This window comes from Mesoplodon bidens, assembly GCF_964165515.1.
Source record: "Mesoplodon bidens genome assembly, chromosome: 9".
NCBI classification, from domain to species: Eukaryota; Metazoa; Chordata; class Mammalia; order Artiodactyla; family Ziphiidae; genus Mesoplodon; species Mesoplodon bidens.
Genome location: NC_138166.1, coordinates 84938045 through 84957735, shown reverse-complemented (window position 1 = coordinate 84957735; position 19691 = coordinate 84938045). Strand labels below are relative to the sequence as shown.

At 44.6% G+C, this 19691-nt stretch overlaps 1 protein-coding gene across 3 annotated transcripts; it reads right to left on the bottom strand.

Annotated features, from left to right (window-relative positions):
* Positions 1-6: 6 nt before the first annotated feature.
* MEST (mesoderm specific transcript) lies at positions 7-19338 on the bottom strand. 3 transcript variants are annotated; one of them, XM_081244785.1, is made up of 12 exons: positions 19272-19338; positions 10323-10477; positions 8152-8231; positions 7668-7745; positions 7408-7544; positions 7195-7253; positions 6061-6101; positions 5453-5523; positions 5100-5201; positions 3681-3757; positions 2427-2490; positions 7-1505 (listed from the first exon to the last, which is right to left on the bottom strand). In XM_081244785.1, exons 2-12 carry the CDS (start codon positions 10474-10476, stop codon positions 1388-1390), a joined length of 981 nt encoding a protein of 326 aa, XP_081100911.1. In that variant the 5' UTR covers position 10477; positions 19272-19338; the 3' UTR covers positions 7-1387. The 3 variants fall into 3 exon arrangements, with proteins under 3 accessions (XP_081100911.1, XP_081100910.1, XP_081100912.1); XM_081244784.1 differs by lacking the exon at positions 19272-19338 and adding an exon at positions 13650-13922; XM_081244786.1 differs by lacking the exon at positions 19272-19338 and adding an exon at positions 12758-12902.
* Positions 19339-19691: the final 353 nt, after the last annotated feature.

Here is a 19691-nt window from a genome sequence, read left to right as displayed (position 1 = left end):
TTGTTGTTCATTACACTTGGTCAGCTTTGGTATGGTAGTACAGCTTTGGGTGATCTTGAAAATCAAATACTATCCTATGCCCCAGCTGCTTAACTTCATTAAATTCTTTAATTCACTGTGTATCTGAAAGCTCCTGGCAATGTTGGAAAGCTTTTATCCCAGAGGGGTGGTGGGGGAGCGGGAGCCAGAGTCCACTTTTGTCAAAATTCATTTTTATTAATAGAAAATAAACACTTATTCCAGTTGTTATACTTGAAGTTGCTAATAAAAAAAAGAATTTAAAATCACCACTTAATAATCCTGTTTTAACTAAGACAATGAAACTGTGGCTTAAAAAAAAAAGTATTCAGCACCATTTGCTCATAGAACTTTCAGACTTTGTTCTTAAAGTTTCTGGAACTTTCCCGTCTGTAAAGTACAGGAATTGCTGAGCTACATGAGGAACCCTCTCTGGGACAACCAACGAGAAGTTAAGCAATCGGTATATGTTCAGCCTGCTAACTTGGACTGTACAACGATCCCCTCCTCTCCACTCTGGCTCAGGAGGGACATGCTTCTAAGCACTGAGGTATGACAAGTCCGACTGTTATTAGCTGGAAAGACCAGTTCTAACAGCAAATAACAGTACATCTCTGGCACAGAGACTACTGTCCTTAATGTTCTGTGATTTTAGGAAATTCTGTAAATAGCTTGGCTTTAGTTCAATTTACTCAGAAATGAAACATGGTTAGTAAGGTTAAACTACTCTGCTAGAGTAAGTGTCTGCTGGTTTAGTGTCCTTATAAAATACATACATAATACGTGTAGGTAAATCATAGTCTTAAAGTATACTTAGAATACTGCATTATTGAAACCAAAGTCTAACAAAATGACTACAGTTAGAAGCAGCTAATGAAACTAAATCCAAAGTTATGACAAGGGAGACTCATTCTCGCTTAAAGCTGTGTCACTTAGAGAATTAAAGCCATTCAAGGCAAGGTGAAGGTGGCACCTTTAGATAATTCCAATCAGGGCCAGAAATTAGCATTTCTAAATATTTCAGAAAAGTCCATAGAAGTGTTTCAAAGACTTTTATGCAAATGAATGTCTGTCTGTCTTTCTGCATCAGTGAGTAGTAGTGCCCATCAGAATTTCCTAATAACACAAAGGCAAAGGCAAGTCCATACACTTGATCAGATGTCAAAGGAATGGGAGGTGGACTATTAGGTCACCCTTAGAGCTTCTGCTGGCTTTTTACTATATGCTGTTCACCAGTGTGAGTCAGGTGGACTTTTGTGAGAGAATAGTGTTTGGTGGCCAGGACCTCTTTTGGGCGTTTCTTGCTAAGTGGAATACACAACAGATAAGGGAATAGGGGAGGTAATACAGGGAAGCTACTCTTTCCAGCTCAGAAGGAGTTGATGAAGCCCATATATGCATTCAAGAAGCCCATGGGATCCTCTAGCTGTGGATAGTGGCTAATGTGGTCATCCAGAATCGACACTGTGGACCGCGGCAGCGTTTTCCTAGTGGAAGAGAACAGCATGTAGGTGAACTTGAGGCTGGAGGGAGGGGGAGGGATGTAAGCCAGTGGGCAGCCCTAGTAAACGCCCCTGTGGACATACCACACTGGAAGGAACCAACAAAGAGCTTATTCACCTTCTACTTTGGAATTATATCTATCTTAGGCAGATGAACTTGCCAATTCCATTTATGATGTATACAGACTAGTTTTTAAATGCTCATATTCCAGCAGACAACAACGTGAAAATATAACACATATACAACACATGTCAGAGCGGGATGACTTCCAGCTCCTTGGAGAAGTGGGCCATTCAGCAATTCACTGTCCAAGTAAAGATAACAAAAGACCTTGCTTAACCTGAGGAGATGAGAGAGGGTATTTTTGTTTAAAATTAAATGTAAGCTATTTACTACTGGGCTGTTTCTACTAGGCCATGTGAAGGTATGGAACATTTTTATGTGACATAATCAAGCTCTCATATTCCGACACCTTCCAAATAAATACCTAGAGAGAAGAACAACCTGCAAAGGCACTTTCCCACAGTTCATTCTCCCCATGCAGTCTCCTCAGCTGAGGCCAATGAGCTGGCTTTACAATCAGACTAAAGCAAACGTTTCTTAAAATATATCCACTTCCATTCCTTGGTTTACGTGATAGCTGTTTCTTACCTGTACATATTGGAACATGTAGTAACCATGATAGTGAAAACAGACTGTATAAACCAAGAGACTGTATAACTGAATTTCCTGATCTTTACATTATGTGAGAGCAAGATCCCCCATTTCATCCTCTGTTATGTGTTTCCTAGATGAACAGCCAGTGAGGTCAGAGACAGAGGCTAGATTTGCCTCAGCAGACAATCCTGTTCACCACTGTCGGGATGAGGTGCTAAGAAAACAAAGACCCCCTGAGGGAGACTCACCTGTACAGCTCCAAAAACTCTGGATAGGGATTCACTGGATCCAGTGGCCCATAGATAAAATGAACTAGGAAAGGGAAAAGGAATGAATTATTAACAGCTCTCACATCCATTTTCCTATTCCCACTGTAAAATTAACTACCCCTCAAAAAAATTTTTTTTTCTTTAAATAATTTTTTTTATAATAGAAAACCTAGCTTCTTTCAATAAGTAGGTTACAAGGAACATATGGGAATAAGCCTAAAAATCAGTCCATTTGAGACCTTTTCTCCTGTAAACAACCATTCAGTCCCTTCATCTCTTCTGTGCCCTGGACCAAAAGGAATAAGCCCCACTTCCAACATTCCATTTTTAGAAATCCAGAAGAGTGTCATTCTTTAAGTCTCTCTCTTCAGTTATAATTGACCCTTGACATTTGAAATCAACCAGTGATATCCTGAGCACTAATTACTCTGTGTGAGATAGTGCACTGAATTTCTTTTTTAAATCCGTAAGAATGAAGAGACAAGTAAGAAGAGACCACCTATAGCCTCTTTATTAGTAATCTAAACAGCCTGCTGTCCCAGCAATTCAGCATTGAATGTGGCAGCTACTGACAATGCACAGCACAGAAACTGGTCTAACTCTCACTCCTGACAGAGACACCAACTCCCTTTGCAACAGGATCCCAATGTTTTATATACTTCTCTTCAACACATGTCACTGGCTGCCAGATTAAATAAAGGATGGCCAGTTACATCTGAACTTCAGATAATGATTATTTTTTTTTTTAGTATATCTCAAATACTGCGTAGCATATACTTATCCTAAATAGGTGTTTGTTGTTTATCTGAAATTCAAATTTAGCTAGGTATCTTGTATCTTTGTTTGCTAAGTCTGGCAATTATTTAACCCATAGTACCTCAGTTTTCCTATCAAGAGGTAATATAGAGGGACTTCCCTGGTGGCGCAGTGGTTAAGAATCCGCCTACCAATGCAGGGGACATGGGTTGGAGTCCTGGTGCAGGAAGATCCCACATGCTGCAGAGCAACTAAGCCCGTGCGCCACAAGTACTGAGCCTGCGCTCTAGTGCCCGCGAGCCACAACTACTGAGCCCTTGTGCCACAACTACTGAAGCCTGCATGCCTGGAGCCCGTGCTCTGCAACAAGAGAAGCCACCACGATGAGAAGCCCGTGCGCTGCAACTAAGACCCAACGCAGCCCAAGGTAAACTTTATTTAAAAAAAAGAAAAAAGAGGTAATATAGAAATACTCACTGGGAATAGATACAGAGGCAAGAGCTCCCACCCAGCGTCTTCTAAACTTCTTCCTTTGATTGATGTACTGCAAGAGACTATAGGACAGAGAAGTCAGCAAGAGTAAAACAAGAAACTTTTTTTTGCTATGGGGATGCAAAGGCCTGACAGGAACCACAAGGAACACAGCCTACTGAACACGATCAGTATGTTTTCTTAATCCAGAAGCAACCTGGCCTTCCTGGGAACGGCCCACTTAATGTACCCATTTCTGTTAACCTCTAGAGTTCACCACCACGTAGCTACGGCAGTGATCATGCCTACTATCGATGTTAGAATTAATGGTTCTTTGTGTTGATTAAGCAGGGAATGAAATCTAGGAAGGCTGGAAGTTACTTTGGATTACATGTGACTAAAGTCTGGGACTAGAGTTCTGATTCTGGCTTCACCACTAACAAGCTCTGTGACTCAAAAGTTGTTGGTAACACACACATCTTTCCTCATCTTTAAGAGACTGAACTACATGATCTCTAAATTGGCATCTACTTCTAAAATACTCGGTGTAGAAGTTCATGAGCACAAAGCTTCCACCTCTGCATTTCATCCGACCACAGATACAAGGGAGGCAGAGTCTTCATCCTACAGTGTAGGATGTCATAGGTACATTTCAGAACTCAAACTCATGTATTCTAATTATTCTGCACTTCAAAGATCACCTCTTAGAAATGGTATTTAGTTTCTTGAAAGCACAAGGGAATTTTACAAGAGGGCTTTGTTTTTCAGTTTTTTATATTAAAATGAATCTTCAAGGGTCCCATGGGGGTTAGGGAGGAATGGCTCCCTCGACCTCACAGTTCCCAGCACAGCCACCAGTTAACACACTGGAAGCTACACTGACCCAGCTGGCAAAGAGACAGGGCCTTACCCCAAGTACTTCTGGATACACTATCTCTAGGTCCCTCTGTGAAAGTGGCTACGTTCTCGTTTGAACCAAGGCATGGGGATTCTTTGTACAAGACAGAGAAACCTCCCTTCTCAGTCCCTGTTGCTACAGAAAAGATATGAAAAAGGAAACAATCTGTACTTTGAGAGAGGCGTTAAGCACCTTTCAGAATTATGATGAGACATTTTGAAACATTTACTATTGACAAAAGGTCCAAAGACGATTTGCCAGTCAGTCAGTTACAGACTAAATTAGCATTAGAATTTGCAGCTGTTTATCCAAACTTATGGTGCCAAATGGCTTAGGCTCAGAGCTCACTCTATTCTCAATTTCTTTCTTCTTAGAAAGTACAGAGCATGACTTTTTGGTTTGCCTCATAGGTCTTAACCACTCTTCTTGTGGTTATGAAAGCAAGGAACAGAACACACAATCCCACATCTTTCCCCACTTCCCAAAAAAAGTGTCTCTGGAAACCAAAGCAAAGGGTTATTTCTTACCTGTCAATAACCAAGTTCCCGTCATTGTTGCGTATCCCTGCCCACATGTCCCACAGTTCACTCTCAGAGGGTCGGGTGTATGGCCCAAAGACCGGGGTAAGACTGAACAAGTCCAAAAAAGCAGAAAGGTAAGTGTGAGAAGAACTCAGTACATCAAGTATGATTGGAACCTCAGGTCATGTATGTCTGACCCTTGACTGGTTTATGAATTCCTTCTACTACTTGCCTGGCAGTGGTCAACACCTTTACTTTAAAGGGTCAAACCCTAAGATTTGGCCCAGAACTTTAATGGCAGCAACTTTTCACTACATTGCTCCCATGCTGAAGTGAATCAGTGTCCGACAATGACTTACCCTCGAGAGAATACGAAGAAGTTCATCAGTCGCGTGAGGATGGGTGACAGCATGCCTCCATCTTTGAGAAGCTATAAGTGTAAAAGTAACAATCAACAGTCCAAAGAAAGAAACCAACTATCCAGGATAAAAGGTTTTATACCAGGAACTAAAAAAGGACTTTAGCCAAATCTACTGGCTTTTAGTTTCTTGTTTTGCTTACCCACATTCTTCTCCCATAGAAAACAAACCTATTTCTAATTCCCTTTAAGATTACATTCTACACTTCCCTAAATCCCAAAGACTTTTAACTGATACATTCAACTTTAGACTAGGATCCCAATTTGTTCAAACATCATGCTAATGACACAACTCTTTAGACAGCTGTACTTCTCCAAATATTTGTTGCTCTCATTCTCAGAAATAAGCCTTTATTTATCTAGGGGTCACTTCTACTGCTTTATTTTTCCTTTATTAAGGAAAAAATTAACTTCATTAACATGAGTTCATGATGAAACGGATTTTAACTACAGCCCATGAGAGCAGGTATGGCCGTTATAAAGATACCAGCATTATTTATATCAGTATAAACCTTAAAATCTAAAGATCTAGTCAGTGGAGTAACCAACCTTTTGGAGAAGGAGAGGACGGTGAGTCTCAGGAAATATACCTGTAGGAGAAGAGACTTGGGGTAGTTACTTACCAACAATCTTAGGCCAAACATAGGCCCATTATCGGAGACAATTCACCCCATTAGTCACCTTGAGGGCTTTTACTGCCAAAAACCAAACTACAAATAAAAACTTAGTACTGTCATTTATTATTTCTCCAGGGAATTCTGTGTTTACCAGGTCAAATTCTAGCCCACTGGGATCACTTTCCCCACTGTAGAGAGAAGGGAAAAATATGTCATGGTCCTCCACACTGCTGACGACTAGACTCTGGCTCCCCTTAGCGTTTCCACCCGTTCTTCAGAATACATATGTTGTTAACTATTCGGGCTGCAAAGGAAACCAGAGATTTTTCAGAAGTGTAGATCCTTCAAAAAACCTAGAGCTTTTCCGTTTCCGTTTTTTTCCAGAGTCAATGGGAGAAAGCCATGAGCGTTACTGATAAAGGGACAAACAGACTCCTCTCCCAATCTGCCCTTAAGGTATTCGGGGGACACCTGGATATTCATGGATTTACAAGCCAGGCTCAATGGCAGGCAAAGAACAAGAAACATCTCCAAAAGGTCTAATCAAGGGCTCACTAATTTCCAACTGAAACTTGGCACTGCTGTGAACTGAGAGTTTATGATACAAACCACAGTAGTAAGTAGTAGAAGCACCTGTGGCTTCATCTCAAATGTCTGCAGAACCCACTGCAGTTGTCACAGAGATTGCGAAATATCATCTGCACTCCCCACCACTTCTAATCACAGTTGTTACCAGACACACCACAAGATCTTGCTGGAAAATGCATTAAATACATTTTAAAAAGCACATCTTACTACAACACAGCTTTTTATTAACTTAGGTCAAGATAAGCAGTTTCCTTTGTAATCTTACTTTATTTTCTATATTTAAAAACATTATTCTGAGAAAGCATCAGTAAATCTCACCAGGCCACAAAGTGGTTCATGGCATGAAAGAGGTAAAGATCCACTACTTTGCTTGGGTCTGTTTGCAGTACCATCAGATTACCATTTAGACGTCACTGCCGTATCTAAATGTGGCCCTCTAGGCTACACCTCACTTTCCACCCGCCTCCAAGGCAGTTACCTCCGTTCGACAGACAGAGACTCTTGATGGTAAGCCGACCAGATCGATTCTGCTTGAACCTAGAGACGGGGAGGGAAACGCATAGCTTACTGAGCAGCTGAAGACAAACTCCCAAGAGGGAAAAGGGCTAGAAAGAACCCAGAACAATGTACTTCTCTCATCTTAAGCGAGTGAAACCTGGGAATCGTACACAAAAGTCATGGCTTCACTGACCTATAGAGCAGCTCCTGAGCAACGATATCCCCATAGTCGTGAGACAACAGGTTGATCCTACGGTTCTGGAGCCCCAGATGCCGCAAAAGAGCTTCCACGATGCTGGCCTGCTCGAATATGGAATAGTGATGTGGTCTCTAGGGAAAGGAGAGCCCAGATACACAGGGTGAAGTCAAGGGTGCAGGTGTGTCTGCCAGCCTGACCCCTCCATCCTTGCCTACCCCCATCCCGCAACACTGCCCCATCTAGATGCTGCTCACCGGTTTGTCACTGAAGCCAAAGCCTAGGAAATCAAGGGCAATCACTCGATGAAACCTGAGGGTCAGACCTTCCCAAATCTACAAGAAGGAAAGGGATGGTTTGGTTTTTCTAATCCTGCTCCTCCTCTTCTCCAACCTACAGCAGCAAAGGAGTTTCATCCCTATCTCAGCTTAATAAACAGACTTCGATAAAGGGAAAATCTCATGAAACCACCACAGGCCCACAAATGATCCTCCTGGAAAGTGCTTTATTCCTTATAATTAATCTCCATTGAGGGAGGAACTCCAGCACTTTTTAACTTGGCAATGATCCCTCCCAGATTGCCAAAGACTTTTTTACTCCCTTACAGTAAATGAGCAACCGTTCTACATTTAATCCTATTTTATTAAGCAACTCAAATATGCAAGTCTTCCAGTGCTGACAACAAAATCCTCGATTTTGAATTTTTTAAGGCATAGTAGGACCCAGGTCTGATTTCCTTACCTTGTACCAGTCATAGCTGGACGTTGGAAAGCCGTGTAAAAGCACAACTATCTCTGGACTTCCAACCACACCCACAGAGTCTGGGAAGAGGAGAGAGATCAGTTAGGCCGATGCCCTAAGAAAATAACCTTGAAGATATGAAAAATCTAAATAATCTGGTATAAAGGACAAGAAACCCTGACCAAATTAATGAAATTAAAATATTAGATTTCTTTTAAAATGCAAGCTTATTGCTTTATGTAAGAATAGGCATTTGATATCTGTTTTCTTTTATTCTGTATATTTAAAAATTGTAAATATAGCCAATATTTTATAATAACTTTAAATGGAGTATAATCTATTAAAATACTGAATCACTAATGTTCTACACCTGAACTAATATAATATTGTAAATCAACTACAATTTTTTAAAAACGTAAATAGCTCACTTGATATGAAAATACTTGACGGCAGACTGCTTACTTTCACCTAGATTTTTAAGAAGTATTTCCTCATTTCTCCCTTTATTCTGTATCATTAATATGTAAATTGCTTTTCCACAGTAAAAAGTAAAGCTTCACAGTTAAAAGTATACAGTCACAACTTAATAACTACAAGTTCTTTGTACCTATTATTAATGGCCTCGCAAAAATTCCCTTCCTCAACCCAGCGAGTGCCTCAGTTTATGCCATTTGTCCAACAATTTTATTTCCCGCAGAGGAGACTCAACTGAATATTAAAAGCATAATGCTCAACTATTGCAAAATTCTAGCAACTATAAAAAAAGGCTGATCAACATAAACATGAACATTTTTAATGTATAAACATCTTTTAAATTATCCAAATATTTAAACAGTAAGTAGCCTTGCTAATAAAAAATAGTATTCGATTAAAACTGATAGATTCATATACTGCCACTGGCATGAGAATTTGATAATAAGGTTTACAAAAATAATTTAGTTAGAAGCAATGAAAAATTTTATATACTTTAGCCTAGGAGTCTTATTCTTGAGAATCCATGCAAATAAATCATTTCATTTACATGTAGTACTATTTGAAAAAATAAGGAAAAAATTAACACATACATGGAGATTTCCCTTTAACATTATTTAAAACATTGGAAAACTAGAAACAACCTAAGTGACCAACATAAAGAAAATTATATACTTACTTTTAGTTGAATATAACGAATGAGAGGAGGTCAGGAGCAATAATGAAAAACGGTTTATGACAAACATTTTTCGTTATTGCTCTTGACCCCCGCCCAAAAGAAATCTTTTCCAATCTTGTTTCTCATTCCTTTTACCTATAAAATGAGGTGAATAGCACCTACCTCCAAGTACTGTTGTAAAGATTAAACGAAATTATGAAGGTTGAAAATATAATTCAATGCCTAGCATAAGGTAATTAATTGGTAAGTAGCAGTCACAATAATTATTAGCAAATTAACTTAGACAAAGGTATAAGACTTAAATCACATTTAGTTATACATATAACAAATAATCTTTACAGAAACAATAAAATGAAATCAGGGATGGGGGAACAGAACCAATGGCAGCTGTATCTATGGACGCTGTTTATATTATCGGACACTAGGGGCGCTCACAAAAGAAAGCCAGTACTATCTATCACTGCAAATCAGGCTACAAAGTAAATTATACTGGTCACATATACACTACCAAATGTAAAATAGCTAGCTAGTGGGAAGCTGCTGCATAGCACAGGGAGATCAGCTCGGTGCTTTGTGACCACCTAGATGGGTGGGATAGGGAGGATGGGAGGGAGACGCAAGAGGGAGGAGTTATGGGGATATATGTATATGTAGAGCTGATTCACTTTGTTATAAAGCAGAAACTAACACACCACTGTAAAGCAATTATACTCCAATAAAGATGTTAAAATAAAGTCAAAATCAGAAAAAATAAATAAATAAATTATACTAACAAGTCAGTCTATGGACATTGGAATCTCCATTCCACCACCCTCACCCTCCCAGCAATTTTTTTTGAGTTTCCCTGCTATCAAGTTAATGAGGGGAATTAGTCCATTCCTTCAAATGGACACTATACAGAAAAAGAGGGTTTTCCCCTCCATCACTGAGGGGCAACAGAGACCAATGGATGCAAAATAAGTACCTCAGAGGGACCCACGGGACCTCTACATGCAGAGTGTTTCAAGAGCCCTGTTCTTACCTTGGTAGAAGATACGCAGTCCCTTGTAGGTAAAAAATTTGCCTGATGACTTCCATGAGTGAAGAGCAGGGGAAAGCTGGGGGGGTGGGATGTGCAGATAGGCTGCAAGCAGGGGCACAGCCAACAGCCCCACCTGGACCCACCACTCCCTCATCCTGTAGGAAAATCAGAAACCCGGGGTAAGCAGTTGGGTGACATTGTACACGATTCTAACACAAGCCCCAAACTGGTAAAACAGGGTAGGGAATTTCTGTACCATGTGGGGACTACCTTGTCCTCCATGTCAACCATGGCAGGAAATTTACCAAGAATGTAAGTGTACTCTGCCTGCTATGGCAATCACCATATTTGCTCATCATTCTAATTTTAAGGAAAAAATATACTATTTTCATATGTAATCTTCCCCCTCAACTTCGTCCCACTTTAACCCCATAGCCCCTCCCCTTGTGCTCTTCCCAAGACCTGCTGTAGAGGTTTTATATAAAGTAAAAGGAAGATAAATTACTTAAGTAACTTCATTGTCCTTTATCAAGGCTTCCTGGGGGGAGGGAGGGTTCCCTTCATATTTACTCTAAAAGCTCTATCACCTACCCACCAGCCCCGCACCCGTAAAATGTTTTACACATATATATATATATATAAATTTTTTAAACAAATGTTTGTTAAAAAAAAATACGTAGGAACATCACATGTCCTAAAGCAGCAAGCTGCTCTTGATTTTCTAATATTTATCAACCCTCTGACTCCAGTGAAGTCCAGTTTGCTACTACTATCTGGATTTGTGCTGAGAAACTGCTCAGGGTAAAGAGTCTGTGAAAGTTAAGAAGATAGGTGCCCTGTATATTCCAACGTAAGCAGCTTTGTCATGACCCTGAATATCTAATCTCTTGAGAGGTCACGGCAGCAGATTATATTTCTGCTTTTCTTAGCAGACTCTTGAGGAAGCTCCCCCATTTATTTAATTTCTTAGGATGCCCCTTCCTTCCCACCACCCCCAAAAAGGGGGCAGAGCATCTGAGAACTGATTTTGTTTGGGGGAGGAAAGCACGGATTTGCACACCCAACCTTCCCATGCCCAGGACTTCAAAGGTCCAGATCAATTCATCCACAATGACAAGAAGTGCTAAACGGGAGTTAGAAACAGTCCCCTCTGTTTCTAGCTTATGACTCCTGATGGCCACCAGGGAAAGAACCATCAGTAGAATGGAAATTCTCTTAAAAACAGCCAGAATGGAAATACCTTCTAAAACTAAAATAAGAATTGTCAAGAACACAGAACTATAAATAAGGGGAATTAATTGTGAAAGCCCTGGTGGAAATGTCTTTGTGTCTGTACCCTTCTACCATATTACCTGTAATCTGGCCACAATCTCTAACAAACTAATCCAACTCACAAGATATTTATTTATTTTAGAGTTTTTTTCAAAAAATAAGAGCCTGTAGTTTCACATCCACAGAGAATCTCAGCTCCTTTGCCTATTTTTAAGGTGTCACCAGGGCGGTCTTTTTTTTCTTCCCCCCTCTGAAGTGCATATCCATAAAACAGACCCAGTGATTTGGTTCTACCTTCCAAGGTAGAAAGATTAAAGATTAAGAAATGATTAGAAAAAATGCCCGGAACATGACCATTATATCAAAATATCCACCCCCCACAGTAGTAGTAGTAGGCTACATCCCATTATCTCCTGAAAAGGTGAGATGACAAAAAGTATCGGGTTTAGATGATCATTTCTAAGCGCTATCTGTCCTGGACTTAAGCTTATACATTTTCACCTGCGCATTTCATCACCCCTGATCCCCATACTTCTCATCTCATTCATTGACGGGTTCCAGCAGCCGAGTCTCTGCAGTGACTCAGCAGAGAGCCGGGGAGGGGATACGAGAGGAGCTGAGCAGGAGAGGCTCCCCCGCCCCGCCGCCGCCCACCGTGCGGGGCGGTGAGGGGAAGGACAGACAGACTCTGCTCGGGACACCCTCACCCCGCACCTCTTCCTTCTCTTTTACGCTAAGAAAGTGAAGAGGCAACCCCTCAGAAAGCCGCTTTCTGTCTTCATTACTTCAGTAAAAATGCCCCCAACAACATTTTAGGATTTTTAGTACGTAAGCAATCAGGCAGTCAGTAGGCAAAATAGATTAAACATTTTTTGACCCAAATCTCCATTCTTTGATGAGCCAAGAATCAAGGGTACAAATTCAGCAAACCCCAGTAACAAACCTTCCAGAAATTAATGAACCTTTCCGAGCCTTTATTTCTTCATCTTGTAAATAGGAAAAATACACACATTTAATACCACCAAACCTGCCCACTTTACAGCATCGCGGTGAGACTATGAACTATTTTGTAAACCAATGCAAATAATTCATGTGTAATATTATGAGTTTGGTCACATCATTCTCACTTGGCTTCCTGTTACTGAAATCTCAAAAATACTTACGCCTCGGTGATAAGACACTGCCAGTTCTAGTCACACCTATGCGGTAACTCACGCCACGGCGACACCAGGGTCTTCAAATCCTAAATCACCGCAGGGCAATACCGGGGTCTCGAAATTCTAAATCGCGCCAGGGCGATGCAGGGGTCTAGAAACGCTAAATCGTTGTCAGGGTGATATTCGGATGTTAAAATCCTAATTCACGCCAAGGCAAAACCCAGGTCTAGAAACCCTAAACCGCGCCAAGGCGATGCTGGGGTGTAAAAACCCTAATCGCGCCAAGGCGTTACCAGGGTCTAAAAATCTTAAGTCGCGTCAAAGTGAAACCCGGGTCTAGAAACACTAATTCACACCTAGGGGTACTGGGATCTAAAAATCCTCAATCGCACAAGGGTGACACCAGGATCTAAAAACCGTCAATCGCACCAAGGCGATGCCAGGGTCTAAAAATCTTCAATCATGCCAGGGTGATGCCGAGGTCTAAAAATTGTAAACCATATCAGAGTAATACCAGGGTCTAAAAATCCTAAGTCACTCCAGGGCGCTACCAGGGTCTAGAAATTTTAAACCGCACAGGGTGACGCCAGGATCTAGAAATTCTAAATTGCATCAGAGAGATACCAGGGTCTAGAAATCCTAAATCAGGGCGATCAGGCGTTCTGAACATTCTACTGTGTGCAGGCGAGACATCCCCTTCCAAGCAGGTAGAACGGGCTCAGAGGACAGGAATGCATGCCCCTCACCCTCCGGAGACTTTCCCTCCACTGCGGGAGTCGCACTCTGGCAGCCCCAGCTCGCACGGGCAAAGTCCCACCCGCTGGCCCGCACCCCATTTGGGGACGACGGCTGCAAGCCAGTCACACACGCCCCCCCCCCGCGCCCACCACGCACCCACCTGCGGAGGCGATCTCGGCGCACCATGGTGGCGTCTTATCCCATGCCGCCTGCACACCGGCCCTGAGCAAAGGGCGCGCCGCAACGCCCGCAGCGGTGCAGGGTCGGCCGGCAGCCGGGCGCAGCCCACAGCCCGCGAGGGCGGCGCGGCCGCGGCAAGCAGCGAGCGGCCACCGGGACGTGCGCTGCGGCAATGCGCAAGGCGCGGTTGCCGCAGAGGAGGCGCCGCCCGCCGTGATGCGCCGGGATGTGCTGGTGGCCGCGGCAGCGCAGAGCGAGTGGGCACCGACTTTTAGAGCCCACCCGCGCCCCGCCCCTGGCCCGCCCACCGCGCCGCAGTGCCCCTCCCGCCAAAGCCACCCCCTTCCCCACAGCCCCGCTGAGGGCGCAACGATGGGGCGCCCCTCCTACAGCAGCTGCTCCGGAGGGCACCTTCAGGGGTATTGACCCCCACCAGCACCCTGCTGCTCCCTCACGGCCCCCTACCCTGAACCACAGGTTCTATAGCAAAAATCCTCCTCTGGCGAGTTAACACTGCAGGAAGAGACGACAGACTTCCTGAGACTCCATCACCTCCCCCGAGACCACCCATAGGCCCCCCACCCCCAGCCCCAGAGGTGGCCGCTCGACCTCAGATGCAGTGGGACCAGGGCTTCCGCTCTGGCGCCGGCTCACATCCCGCTCGCAATCCGCTCTCAGGCGGGGGCTCTGAACCACTCGAGTGCCCGGGCCAAAGCATAGGTCCCTGAGCGCCCAACACCTCCTAGGTCCCTAACTATAGGTACCCACCAAGGGCACAACCGAGTGGCTAGGGAACGACAAGCTCGGCTGGGCTACCGCAGAGGTAATCGGATGATTCAAGGGACGGCCGCTCGAGAGCAAAAAAAGGGGCACAACTTGCGTCAAGTCTGGGCTCTCTCGGTCAGCCACCGCCGCGGCGCCGGGCACGTTTCCTCTGCGGCAGCACGACGTGGTCGGCGTGCCCGAGGCCCGCTGCAGCCCTCCCGCGGCACCCACTCCCGGCACTAGCCCGTCCTGTGCCGGAAAGAATGATCGGCCGAATTATGAGACTAAAGCTCCCTTTGTTTATGCATTTATTTAAGACTGAATCACAATGCGAGGGCCGCAGTGGTACGGAAAAGAGAGAAGGATTTTTTCTTCATCCACAATCCTTTAAAAGGCATCTATCACGCCTTTGAAGAGAAAAGTGTAGAGAATCAGTGTCTGTTCGTTTTCTGGCTGTAAATTTGAATTCCTGACAAACGCGTGGGCTGTGAGCGAGCCAGGCAGCCCGAGCGGTGCCAGCTCCCTCCAGCGGGGGCGCTGCAGGCCTCTCTTCCACTCGCGCCCGCCCAGGCCGCCCCGCCACTCCGCTGCCCAGAGCGCGGGCGAGCAAGATTCCGAACATCTGGGCCAAAGGCCGGGCCAGCCGAGCCCACCCGGCACCTCACAGTGTGCCAGGGAGCTGAGGGCACCAGTCAGACATAGGAGAAACCGCCATCTATGAGCGTGTCACCAAAACGTGTGGCGCAATCCAGGGTACACCTCTACTGGTGTCGATTCCGAGGTTCATGAAACCAATGCTAATTTAGCACCTCCAGAGCGCTAAGAGCCAGGGGTGCAAAGGCGAAGGAGGAATTGCCCCTGCCCCCAAGCGAGCTGCTGTCCATCCGGTGAGGATGACACACAAGAACTGACGGTGCTTAAATTTTCCCTTTAATTTCCTATCAGCGTTTTGTGACAGGTTGGCCCCCTCCCCCTAACATGCAAGCCCCTCAAAGCCCGAGCCCAAGTATTATTCACCTTTTGTATCCCCAGAGCCTGCCACGGCGCTGGCCACAAAGCAGACTCCTAATAAATACTGCATGAATAAGTACAAGAATTTGAGGGCGCACAGGGGAGGAAGTAATTAAGGGGAGGGGGAAAGGGTTGTCTTGAATGATGAATAGACATTTACCAGAGACAAAGAGCATTCCAACCAGAGGGGACGGCATTCGCAAAGCACCGGAGGCGCAGGACCGCACAACCTTTGGGGAAAACTCCAAGTCCTTTGGGCCGTGGCTCTGGTAGACAAAAAATTAGGCTAGAAAGAGTATTTCATCCTAAGGAGTTTACAATTTGTCCTGAAGAAAATGAGGAGCCACCGATGGATTTAAACCCTCTGTGGCCTTAATTGGTTACTTAATGAAATTTAAATTACTCCCCTTAACAAGTGGAAGATTACCTATTTTAACGAACCACCACCTTTTAAGGACTGAATTAATTACTCAGCAAAATTAAATCGGTCCTTTCAACAGAATAAAGACTTTCCTATTTTAACTAAGACAACAATATATAACAAACATGGCATTATAGTTTTTCGTATTTACTGTCAATGGAACCTATGATTCCTACAAACAATTCCGTACTTTCATTCTCACCATACCAGAAGTACCAGCATCCAAGATGAAGGCAATTTTGTATTTAATGGACTGAGTGCTCACAAAGGATCTTATTCTGAAAGCCATGGAACATGTCCACCCACATGGAACAAGAAGGTAGACAGGAGGGGAGACTGCTGGGGCTGGGGGAGGGGGTGGCAGAGGGGACCAAGGGAAGCACTTGAAGACAACGGGAATTCAAAGTCTGATGCTCAAGACAAACCCTCCCGGGCAGAGTGCTAGGAAAAACCTCCTTGGAAAAGGAGGGAACAAGGTTGAGAAGGACTTCAAACCCGTAACTCGTTTAGGCAAAGGAAGCATTCATGTTTGGAAGAACCTCCCAGCACAGAGGCAAGGAGTCTGGAAAACGCAGAGGATACTAACAGAGATCAGCTTGGCTAAAGCCGGGAGAAAATGCTAGAGAATGCCCCAGAAGCCAAACAGTTAATGAGTTTTTTAACTGTGCCTGACTTACAGAGAGAAGCTTCCTCCACCAGGGGAGAATCTGGCCCAAGGTATAAAACATTTGGAGTGCCTGAGAAAACATGTAACCGTACATAAATCCAAAGCCTGCCTCTGGCTGGTTCTCAGTGCACCCTTTCAGTTCTTGGATACAAACACCACACTCGACCGACATCACAGGCAGCAGCATTCCCTCAACCCGTAGCTTATCATACATTCCTGTCACATTCCAATTCTCAGACAGTCCCACATAAAAAGACCTCAGATTTGTGCAAAGATGAGGGTAGTAAGCTCAGCATTTATTAGCTTGCTGATGTGCAACAGTGGTGAGATCAGCACGGCTGGTACTGTGGGTTCAATAATCTTTTTTTTTGAACCCCAGTTTGAGACCCATAATATAACAACAAGGATATTTATGGAGACAACAGGACAGAACTGGGACTGCCACTTGCAAGAGCCATAATTATCGATTCAAATAAGCTGAAGAAGTTCAAGATGGGGGAAACTTGATTGAACAGCAGCACATAAAGCGAGTCAGGATTTTAGCTGTCAGTGAGTCAATGTGATATGGCTCCAAAAAAAACATTGTAGATAGACTGTAGACTGTAATTAGAGAAGCACCCAGAATAAGCTAATCCTGCTTTAGTCTGCTAGTGAGAAAGTGTTTTATTTTGTTCTGCAGAGCAGATATTAAGAGACACATAAACAGGAATTTGTTCAGAGAAGACCGACTAAAATGCATTGCAAATTATGTCACTGAAGGTGTAACAGCTGTCGTATTTTAAGCTCCTACTATAGCATGGATCTTCACCCAATTTATCCTTAATTCTCATAATAACTCGCTAGATGAATACTTTCATCCATATTTTTCAGAGAAAGATACAGCAGCTCAGAGCACTGTTAGTGTGTGAAGGGACTGGGAACTGAGCGCAGCAGATGCGTCTGGCTCCAAAGCTGGCGTTCTTTCCACTACCCCACACTGCCTCGCTGTTTAAAATAACCGGGCATGTTTAGCTGGAAGAAAAGAACCCTTGTGGAGTGAGTGGTAGAAGGGAAATGTGTTAGCAGTCCTCAAATATTTGTGGAAGCAGCATTAGACATTTTATTCTGTATGGCTCCAATGAGTGCAAATTGTAGAGAAACAGATGTCGATTCAACATACAGAATTTTCCAACAGGGTTGTCTAGAGACTGGGTAGCTCAGCCATTTGGGGACGTGACAAGTTCGCTGTCTCTAGGGGTTGGGTAGCCCTGCGGCAGGTATGCAAGGTCTGGATAAACGCATGAATGACCTTTAAGGTCTTTTCCCATCTGATAGAAACTAAGGCTCAGAGAGGCATTGGAACTTGGCCAAGGTGACCCCTCCCTGAAAGGTCAGATCTACAACAAGATCTTTCCTGGGTGTCCCTCAGCCCAGAGCTCTTTGTACAACACGCTATTTCATGCTGAGTGAGGGCAAGACAAATAGGAGAAATTATGCATACAATCACATCAACCTCCCTCTCAATCAAATTTAACCCATATATCCAAAAAGCGACTGGTATCTTCCTCTTCAGGCTCGTTTTTGGGTAAAAATCTTTGGCTAAAAAAGTTCAAAAGACAAGTGGGAGAGGAGAGAAGCAAGGGAGCCGAATAACCCATTAACCAGACAAGATAAACCTAAGAGACTGTTTCTAGAGATTACAGTATTACTGAGTACCCTTAAAGTATCTTTACACACCCTTTGCATTACTGGGCACATCCCATAATCCCAAGTCTGGTACTATTCTGCTGTTCCACACCTGGAATACATCTTATACACTCACACATAAATAGGATGAAGGATTTGAAATAAAATCATATCTTGCATTTTTATAGCTCTTTACCCTTTCATGTATATTATCTCATCTGATGCTCATCACAGTCCTCTAAGGAAAACAGCTTTCTTTCGGACGGACAAGCAATTTCCTACCTGCCTGGGGAAGAAAGGGCTACGGCACACAATTCACTTTTTTTTTTTAAACTACATTCCACATTAAATTATTCCCCCAGCCTGGATGAGTCAACCCAGAAGCAGGTGTTTTTCTTTTCCTCGATTGCTATCAACACCGCAAACCTTCAGCTGTCCTCCCCCACCGTGCCCTCCAGTGCCCCCCACCCCCGCTACTACCGCAGCGCTTGGTCACCAGCCGGTTACTAAGCACTCGCTCTGCACAGCCCCGCACTCGCTGCTCCAACTCCCAGCGAAAACTACACCCCCTCCCCACCGGCGCCGTGCGGCCGCGTCCCTGTGCCCCCAACATTCGCCCAGGCCCGTGTGGCTGCGACCTTCCCAACCACCAATGAGGTCCCGAAGCGGGAAGGCGCAGCCTCCCGGGAACTCGAGACCCGATTTCCTGGAGGGATGGTCAAGCCGACTGAGTGACTAAACGCTCTGTGGGGAGTCAAGCCTCGGACGAGGGTTAGGGGACTTATGTGTTCTCGTCCGACCGCGAGGTTCTAGGAGACGAGGACCGAGGACTTCGCCCGCATAGCCCTCGAGTGGCGCGCACACCTCGTGCGGCCACCCACCAACCTCCGCGTAGTCCGGCACGCCCCAGCCGGTCCTCACGGCCTCCCAGGCCACTATCATTCAAAGCTTGGCCCCAGGATTGGTGTAGTCCACGCACACTAGCCACATACCCCGAGTGTGCCCATGCCCAGTCATCCGCTGGGCTAGGAGGCTGAAGGTGGAGGGTCACTCCTTCCCCGCCTGTCTCCTACCTGATTCAGGTAAGACCTGGGCTACAAGACTCCATGTTTGGGAACCCGGTTGCGCATGCGCTTCCCGCGGCCAGAGCTTCTCCGCCTGACCCCAGTCCCAGGGAAGACCCGGCCAAGCCACCGAATACCCGGCCCTGGGCTAGAGCGTCGCCACCTCCGCGCACCGGCCCATCGCCCCCGAGCCCAACCTATGCTGCCGCCTTCTCCCTGCCGGGCGTCAGCGCCACCTATTGCGAAGGGTATGAAACGGCAGGCTGTGCATTGAATAAGAGGCTGAATAAACGAATAAACTTTTATAGGGCCCAATCTGAGTACATTTACATGGTAAAACTGAAGGCCAAAGATAGTTATTAACTATGTCGAGATCTTTGGCGAGGCTTCCATATCTCAACCATTTCCCTAACTTCATAGTTACCCTAA

Bases quoted from the DNA above. Each gene is read 5' to 3' on its own strand.
- MEST (XM_081244784.1), bottom strand. From the start codon at position 13,675: ATGGTGCGCCGAGATCGCCTCCGCAG. The intron at 7,746-8,151 runs GTAAGGAAATCA...TCCTTCTTGTAG, and splicing joins CCAGCTATGACTGGTACAAG to ATTTGGGAAGGTCTGACCCT. The intron at 7,254-7,407 runs GTCAGTGAAGCC...CCCCGTCTCTAG, and splicing joins GCTCAGGAGCTGCTCTATAG to GTTCAAGCAGAATCGATCTG.